Below are 9,900 nucleotides of genomic sequence, written 5' to 3'. Positions count from 1 at the left end.
AAGAAAGCAGGAATTTTGACAGACTTGTTAGACTGATGGAAGTCAGGGGTAAAAAAAAAAAAGGAAAAGAAAAGATCACTTCAAGGTCAGGCCACTCAACATAATTTGTAACTGGACTTTGACTCTTCACAGAATAATATAATCAGTGAAGTTTATAGTATAAAATGTTCTGCCTCTGAGGATGCTCTGCCTAAAAACAACCCCTGGGACACAGCTGTAAACACCCATCCAGATGAAGCACAATTAAAACCAATTTATTTTCCTTTCTAATTCCTGCTCCACGGGGAGAATGAGCCAGAACCCAGCCCATATGTTAGTGGGGGAAACAAGTAGCCGGTCTGGGACTTCAGCTGAGGTGAGGGAGTAGGAGGCCTGCAAACTGCAGTTTGATTAACTGAAGAGGCTCTCAGGCCAAGCAATTATCTCCTCCCAAGCAATGATCTGGAGATCTTTCTGCCGTGGCCGATCATGGGACCGCAGGAGCACACCGCTGCTGAGCTGGGCTCCACCAGGAGTGGACAGAAGCTTCGGATTTGTCCTTACGATGAAGTTCTAGGCAATGGGTAGGCAATCGTGTGATATAAGAGTCTGCTGGGCCTCAGAAGGCAGAATTAGGACTAGAGGCAATGGGTAAAAATTAGGGAGAGGCAGATTTTGGCTCAACATAAGGAAAAACTTCCTAACAATGATGTCTGCCCAGAAGTCAAGTGGACTGACTTAGGATTCCAATTCAATTATACATATGTATTTTAATCAGATAGGATTATTTATATAATATATATATATTTTAAAATTAGATTATATATGATCCATATATATATAAATATATAATTATATATTGAATTTGATTTTATATATAATCCATGCAATGTAATTATATAATTATATATTGAACTTGATTTATATATATTTAATTAGATTATATATAATCCATACATATGTAAATATATATAATTATATATTGAATTGGATATATATATGTATACAATTATATATGTGTATATATAGAATTCCACACAAAACACAATGTTAGGGTTAGAGTTTTTATTTTTGTTTTTTAAAGACACAAACCTTGCCTTCAAGGAAGTAAACTCTAAAAGCTCCCTGGGACTTGTTCTAGGCTCAACAAATTTAATTGAAGTTTGTAAGCATTTATTACATTCTACTGTGTGCAAATAACCATGCTGGAGATACAGAGATTTTTTTCAAAATCATCTTTATTGGCAATGAACTTAACCATATTATAGTGCAGCATGGGTGATATAAACAAATAACTACAGTACAAATTAGTAAATGAGAGTCCCTCGTCTCTAGAGGCCTGCACTAACCCTAACCCTTACTTTACATGTCTGGAATATTCAGCCAGCTTTCCTACTCACAAATGGACTTTGCAATGCCCAATTCAAGACATCCTCTGATTCTGAGAGGCCCTTCTAATTAGAAGGCTCTTTCCCTATTTTTCTGTGATGCAATTATCAGAAATTTTTCCCATCAAAGACATTCACAAAGAGCTTTCAGGAGATCTGTGCCTCGTAACCAGATCAAGGCATTCAACTACTTTGGAGGTGAGATACATTAGCTAGCTAATATATCAACATAGACAGTTCTTCTTAAAGGAAGAGACATGTTATCCTTCTCTAGAAACCCCTAGAAAAGTCTTACTCCATTGTCTCTAGTCTATAGTTTAGAGGTAACACTGGGATTCTGAAGGCTAGGGCCAATGCTATAAGCTCTGGTGAGTCACACCAAGCTATAAAGCAGTGATTCCCAAAGTGGGTGCCACTGCCCCCTGGTGGGTGCTGCAGCAATCAGGGAAGCGGTGATGGCCACAGGTGCATTTATCTTTCCTAGTAATTGCTATTAAAATTTTAAAAATTAATTTCCAAGGGGCTAAGTAATATTTTTTTCCAGAAAGGGGGCGGTAGGCCAAAAAAGTTTGGGAACCACTGGTATAAAGACTTGGTTACAGGCCTAGCAACTGGCTGTTTTTCTTTCTTCCAAGTATCAGATGTGCTAAGTGTGGAAGGTCTCACTACCAGAAAGTTGACTGCTATGTAGCCAATTTTTTAGCCACTTGAATCCATAAAAATGGAGGAGTTGCCATCTTCCATAGTGGAAGAAGTTCTCACAGGCCAATGAAATTGTAGCTTTTGTTCTGGGTCATAGGACTTAGGATCAGAAGGGACATTTGAAAACATCTAGTCCAAACCCTTCATTTTACAGATGCATAAATGAGACCCAATGAGGTGGGTGACTTGCTCAAGGTCAGAGTGTCAGTAAATAGCAAAGTATCTCCTCACACCCACATTGCATCCTAGTAATTGTGGAAGGAAATAAAATTAAATTCCTCAGTATTCTAAGAAAGCCTGTTACACTATAAGTAACCAAAAAATGGTCTACCTATGTTAAAAGTTCTGAATACCAGTCACAGGTCCCGTCTCTATCCTTATCTCTTGGAGCTAGTGAAGGCCAAAGTCATGCTGACACGAGCACAAAGAATTTTAGTGGTAGGTTCATAACGTCTAGTAATATCTTTTCTCATCTCTTCTCCAAAGCTAAGCATGGTTATTATAATGCTACAACATTCAGTTTCCTTTTCTTTTCTCTTCTTTTTACCTTTAAATGATTGTTATTCCTGGTTCTGCTTGTTTAACTTATTATCACTTCATAAAAATCTTCCCATGCTTCTCTGAATTCTTTGAATTTGTTGTTTATTATAGTATAAAAATTTTGCATTCTATTCATGTATCACAGCTTTTGTTAGGCTATCCCCCAAATAATGAGCATCGGTTTTACTCTTGTATCTTGACTACTACAAAAAGTATTGCTGTGTTTTTTTTGTTTGTTTCTTTGGGATCTTCTGTCTTTGACCTTCTTGGGACTAGCAGTGGTATCATCAGTGGATATTTAAGGTTTCATTAATACTCTTTTCTTTTTCTTTGTTTTTTGTGATATTACTATCTCTTCCCACAAAAATACTCCCAATAAATAAAAAAGAAATCAAAATTTGAAAAGCACTCTTTCTTACAATAAATAAATATAGTCAAACAAAATAGATCCACATTGGCTATTTCAGAAAAATGCATATTTTATTGTCGTGCCTCTGGTCTGTCATCTCTCTGTTCAGAGTTAGGAGATATTATTAGGTTTCTAGAGCCATGGTTGTTTATTGAATTTTTCAGAGTTCTTAAGTCTTTTAAAGTTATTTTCCTTTACAATGGTTGAGTTATTGTAAAGATTGTCTTCCTGGTTTACTTATTTCATTCTATATCACTTCATACAAGTTTGCTCAGGTTTCTCTGAATTTGTCCCTTTCATTGTTTCTTGCAGGGCAATAATATTCCATTTTATTCATATACCCTAATTTGCTCAACCATCCTCCTATTGATGGAAAATCCCTTTGTTCCCATTTCATTGCTACTGTTAAAAGTTCTGCCATATGAGTCCTTTCCCTCTTTCTTTTAGCTCTTTGGGGTATAAGCCTAGTAGTCATATCACTAAGTCACACAGATTAGTTATAGGATATTTAGTTCCAGAATACTTCCTAGAATGGTTGAATAGATTCACAGATTCACCAATAGTGCATTAGTGTGCTTAAACAAATAGGTTCATGATGCTACCCCATGATGACAAGTTGAACAAAAAGACAGATTTTAGGAAAAATGCAAAATGACATTGACTTGCTGAGAGATCAAGAGTGGTTAAGTACATTTGGTTTACCATTGCTAAAATGCTTTCTTGTGGGTTTTTAAAAACACTAAACGAAGTATCATATACACTTTAACCAAGTTTATTACCATCAGCCCATGATTTAAGTATGAGCAATAATATTTCTATTGGTTTCTCTCTCTCTCTCTCTCTCTCTCTCTCTCTCTCTCTCTCTCTCTCTTTTGTTATATGGTTAAAAAATTCTAAGGAACAAAAAAAGAATGATATGACCAGTAGGACCAGCACTATGACCTTGAAACATTTGGCCAGAAGTGATCAATCCCCAGAATAATTTTATTATAAATAAAAATTTTGTTACAAAATTTTTATTATAAATAAAAAAGTCCCCCATAATTTATCCCCAGAATAAGAATAATCTACGAGTTAAAACTATGCTGTGGGCATGTTAGGTAATATTCATTCTACTGATGTCTAGGTCCTAGCAGGAGACACTCTTATTCAATGAATCAATTTGCTCAGCCTTCTAGATGAGAACATTCCCATGACCATTCATTTGCTTAAACAAGCCATCACTTAATGCCACGTAGACTGTATCAAGAAAAAAATCACTTTCCATTTGGTGCTCCCAACAGCATGCCATTTTACCAGAGTGTCTGTGCTCGAGTTTGTCAGTTTGTCATCTATGAATTCAGCTGAGATACTTAAAAATATACTTACTGATAGAAATATGGGCAGTTTCAAATAAATAAGTAGAAAGCATCCCAAAGGCAAGAATTTCGAGGAGACCACTGTCAGTGCAAGCTGACTGTTGGAATCTTTCAAATGTTTCTATGAAGTGAGATAAAGTGCCACTTATCTTCAGTATGGGTGGCAGAGTTCTGCTTAAATGTGGTTATTGCACAGACTTTCTGTGTATGACTTAAATTGTGGAAATAGGTGATTTAAGCCACTAACTTCCTAAATTAAAGGCATAAAAGTCAGACATATAATTTCTTCAATTACACACCCATATTTCTCCTACATTCCTTTGAATCTTTCATGTCTGTCTTCTGCTACTTTTATGTCCTCTTTATAAGAAATGAACATTAGTGTGCATGGATCAACTGCAAGGGAATGAAAAAGATTCATTCCCTTTTCATGCATTTATTTTTAATGAGCATTTATTTTCTTGGAGAAAATGAAAATCATTCTGCTTAAAAGTCATTTCATTGTAAACTCTGCTGGCATACTTCTCTTAACTCTGTCCCAACCAGCATTATTTCATCATTCTAAGGCAGTTAGGGAACACAAATATGAAAAATATATAAAGAAATATGGAAATACGTTTATGAAATAATTCAAAGAGTGAGAAGAAAAACAAACCTGAAGATCAAAATAAATTTTGACTATATAAAATATATGTATATAGACAAAAACGCACAGATATACACACACAAACATGAAAGTGAAGACACCCAAAGGAAATGTCTGCTGACACTTGGAGATAATTTTTGCTGTACAGCATAGTGAGGAAAATTATATCAGCAATTTTTTAGCTAGGATAAATTTTGAGAAAACTTGAGAACTCCACTATTCATATATAATAGAGCATAAAAACATGCATGCACAAACAGGGCATTGAAAGAATTCTTAGTTAGAATCAATCCTCATTGTCTATCTTAGTACCTAATTCCTCCAACCTAGACCTGGGTCTTGCTGTACTTGTCCTAGACCCCTTGGATTTTGTCAATCTTGGTTTTGACTCTTCTGCTGCTCTGGACAATGCTATCCACCTCTGGCCCTTCAGCTTCATGTGTTATATCCTGATTGCCTTCCTGATAGGAGTTTTTGGTCAAACATCTCTGGGCCCCTACCTACTAGGAAACTCTCAGCTTCAGCAATATTCTGCTCTACAATCTGGGAAATTTCAGCCACCATTATGAAATGTGCCTAGTTATAGCCCATGGCAGCCTCAACGCTAGCACTGGATGTGGATTAGGGCAGAGGGCACATCAAAAAAGATGCACTGAGAGTTACAAAAGATGCCTGCATGTCAGAGGAAATTATTTAGAGTTTAATTAGTTGTAACCTTTACTTACTCTTGACTGCATGATGATCTGGTGAGTCTCTTAGGTTCTTAAAGGCCCTATCAGTAAGCCCTGAAAAGTCCAACAAATATGAAAAAAACCTTTGACTATGGAAACAGTGATAGACTGGACCTTTGGGTTCTGAAGACCATCCTAACTCAATACTAGAATGATGGCCACCAGGAGAGAATCTTGTTCAGCAACTCATTAAGATAGTCCACAAAGGACTAAAGGAATTACAGTTTATGATTAAAGAGTGTTCACAGCAGTGAAGACATAGATCCTTGAAATATTGATGTAATTAGTCATAAATATAAATTTAATCAACTTTGTTTTTGTTTAAAGTTAATTTTACAGTAAATTATTCATTAAAAAAAACACAAAAAGCAACTCTAACCAAAGCTTATCCTAGCACAGCAAAAGCCTATCATAATATCATTTAACCTCCTATTTATAAAATTGTTACTAACTCTACATCAATTACACTTAACAAAAAAAATCATGTTTTCTCAGAACATTCTCAAGATTTGTAAAGCTATTCCCATACCAAATTCTGCAAATTATAAGATAGTAGTACCTCTCAGGACAGAAGGAAGTATCTTTTAGATGGCTTTTTACCTAGCCTTCCTTAGTATAGGATGGATTTGATTGAATATGACTCTGATCTATCTTGCAATCTAATTCCCTGATTTTCTACTTCATGTACACAAAGCAAATTAGATTCTTCATAATTCCATGACCACCCTCACACTTTCCTGCCTTTTTACCTTTGCCTGCTTGCCTGGAAAGGTCTCCCTTCCTATTTCCACTTGTTGAAATTCTGCTCGTTCCAACTTATTAGAATAAGTTCCAATGCCACCTCCTCTAGGAAGCCTTCCTTCTTCTATCCACCTTTCACCCAACTCTTAATTCTGGCCTCAAGAAGCTATGGCATGCTCAGTAGTCACACACCAGCAAAATTATCTTGGCAGAAGGACTAAACCAGGTTGAGGGTAACGTACAATTCTCAGACCTGTTGGTGACTTAGAGGGATGTCTACCCCATGCATGTGAAGACTTTCCATGTCAGAATGGGCAGATTAGAACAATTTGTTCCAACAGCTGTAAAAGTGACTGAAGCAGGCACTGAAGAGTGCTCAGAGATTGGCCAGGCATTGAACATGCCATAGTCATCTATTGCATTCTGGACCATTGCCAGCCGCCCTGACTTTTGCCTTGCCCCTGGACTTGGATGACTCTGGTTAAAGACTTTGTACCACTCTGCCTCACTTAAATCCAAAATCATGAGCAAGTCAAGGCATCATCCGTTATGTCATTGGTCCTCTTCAAAATGAAGGACAAACTGCAACTATCCTTGCAGAATAAGTTCCAATGCCACCTCCTCTAGGAAGCCTTCCTTCTTCTTCCCAGTCATAAATTATCTTTCCCCCTCTCTGAGCTCTCATGGCTTGTGTCTCTCCTCTATATTTTATCATGCTCTATTTTGCACTCAGAATTTTGCGGGTATGTGTCATCTCCCCTACTAGACAATAAACTACTTGAGGACAGGGACCAGGCTCTATTTTTTGGGATTTTTTCCTCCTCTAGTGACTATCATAATGCTTTGTATATTTATAGGCATTTAACAAATATTTGTCCTCCTTGTTGAATCAAATTTATTTAAATCACTAAATGAGAGTTCAATGTAAATGATGTTTAAGAAGTCTCAATTTAACATTATTTTTCTACAAAAAGGGCTGAAGAATTCTATATATGTTCACCACTCCATACTTAGCTAGGCTCATCTTTGGACAGAAGACTGATTTATTGCACATACATAAAAATTTAAATAAATAAATAAATAAACAAACAAACAAATAAATAAATATATGTATATATATATGTACATATATATATATACTTGAAGCTTTTTAAAGCTGGATAGAACATAAGTTTGTACTTTGCTAGTATAACCTTCAAGATTACACAGTCATCTCCATCGGGCATTTGAGTTAGGATTTGTATAGAAATAAATGTACATTATATTTTTAGAAGGTTTATATCAGTGATTCCCAAAGTGGGCACTACCGCCCCCTGGTAGGTGCTGCAGCAATCAGAGAGGCAGTGATGGCCACAGGTGCATTTATCTTTCTTATTAATTGCTATTAAAATTAAAAAAAATAATAATTTCCAGGGGGCTAAGTAATATTTTTTTCTGGAAAGGGGGCGGTAGGCCAAAAAAGTTTGGGAACCACTGGTTTATTCTTTTTTTTTAACCCTTATCTTCTCTCTCAGAATTGAAACAAATATTGGTTCCTAGGTTAAAGAGCCATAAGGACTCAGTAATTGGGATTAAACAACTCTTCCAGGGTCACGCAGCTAAGAAATGTCCCAGGTGAAATTTGAACCCAAATCCTACTGACTCCAGGCATGACATTCTATCCCCTGAGCCACCTAGCTACCCCTACCATTCAATTTCAAGCAATTATTCTAGAAGATTTCTGTAAATTATAGAATATTAGAGCTGGAAGGGTCTTTATGTATCTTTTCACATAACTCCATGGATGTGCTTTTAAATATTCAATAACCAATTTGCCAAAAAAAAAAAAAGTACATACATAAACTTTTAAGTTTACGTTTATTCTGCATTAATGAATTTTTCAGGGCAGCTTGGTGACTCAGAGGATTGAGAGCCAGGCCTAGAGATGGGAGGTCCTGGGGTGCACATTCCTGGGGTGTAAATGCTCCCACTGAAAATTTAACTATCAGGCCCTGGAAAACCAGTTACAGCTAGCTGCAGCATTCTACTCTAACCCCCTCATTTTATAGATGACAAAATTGGGACCCAGAGAGACAAAGGACTCACTCATAACCACACAAGCTGACAAGCACTTAAAACTGTCTTCTAGTTGTGTTGACTCACACACAACCCTTGACCCAGGCTCTGCTAGGACTACTTTGTGAGATGACTATTTGGACTTGGGGTTGTGATCTGGGGATACAAGTAGAGCAACACTCTTGTTCTAGATAATTGACCCAATTTGAGATATTCCTTTGAAAATGGACCATTCTGAGAATGAGTTTAATCAGTTTGATTTCTTGCAGTCCTCCCAAGTTATCTTCTATGGCTACGTAGTACCTTGCCCAAAATGTTAGAGAAGCAGTTTTTTTTCTTAGCAGTTCTAAGTATTTTGTATACATATTTCTAAAACATTAACCTCTGCCTAAGGACTCAGTATTACTTTTAAAAAAATTAGAACTAAAATTATGTCCAAAGAGTTCATTCTTTCTTCTACTGTATTTTATTCAAAGGTAGAGATGTATAGGTTTTCCCCCATTTTCCTTATTTATGTGTGAGGAAAAACAGAGAGAGCTACATGAAATAGCAGTCATTTCTAGGACTCCCTAGTGAATTATATCCAGAACAACAGAGGATTTTACTGTATCTTCCACAATCTGAAAGGTTTTTTATGGACCATAATATCATTTTAGTGACATGCACTTTCATAAATTTCAGAGAAATATTTTATCATTTCAGTTTTAATGGATACACCCACTAGCATCACCAAATATCACATATGCCAAAAGGAAAATATTATTCCTTATTAACCCCAAATCATACCTTGCCTTTGTTAAGACAATAGATGTTTCATTACATTTCATATCACTATATAGAAGAGATTCCAAAGGGTAACATTTCTATAAGAACAAATCTTATCTTCCTATGATTATAACTAAGTACCAGTGAAAATTATAGTTCTTTCTTTCCTCAAAGGGCTTTTTCTCCTCTTCTCAAGAACAATCTGCTTATATTTCTAAGAATGTATGCAAACCAACATTCTTTTAAAAGATTGATAATTTAGTAATTTTTTGTATCAGGAAATGTGGAGGAATAAGTCCATTTACTTCATCCAAGATAGTGAAGTTCTCTAGTCCTTGGGTACTTCAGTCACTTATTCATGCCATAAATGTTTACAAAGGGTCAACTGTGTGGAAAGTATTTTGCTTAAAAGGGGGTGATAGGACTCCAAAACTCTCATTTTGGGTGACCTAGAACTGCAGCTCTTCTGTCCTGGTTAAAGACCCTTGCTGAAAGAAAGAAAGAAAGAAAGAAAGAAAGAAAGAAAGAAAGAAAGAAAGAAAGAAAGAAAGAAAGAAAGAAAGAAAGAAAGAAAGAAAGAAAGAAA

General features: G+C 36.0%; 1 protein-coding gene across 1 annotated transcript in view; it reads left to right on the top strand.

Annotated features, from left to right (window-relative positions):
- Positions 1 to 468: 468 nt before the first annotated feature.
- COLEC12 (collectin subfamily member 12) overlaps positions 469 to 9,900 on the top strand; it is a 126,653-nt gene continuing 117,221 nt past the window's right edge. The window contains exons 1-2 of the mRNA XM_044683030.1: positions 469 to 563; positions 1,498 to 1,565. Coding sequence (XP_044538965.1) covers positions 469 to 563; positions 1,498 to 1,565 — 163 coding nt within the window. The remainder of the gene's footprint in view (positions 564 to 1,497; positions 1,566 to 9,900) is intronic.

This window comes from Gracilinanus agilis, chromosome 1, assembly GCF_016433145.1.
Source record: "Gracilinanus agilis isolate LMUSP501 chromosome 1, AgileGrace, whole genome shotgun sequence".
Lineage (NCBI taxonomy): Eukaryota > Metazoa > Chordata > Mammalia > Didelphimorphia > Didelphidae > Gracilinanus > Gracilinanus agilis.
Note: the sequence above shows the minus strand (reverse complement) of the source record. Positions and strands in the feature narration are given on the sequence as shown.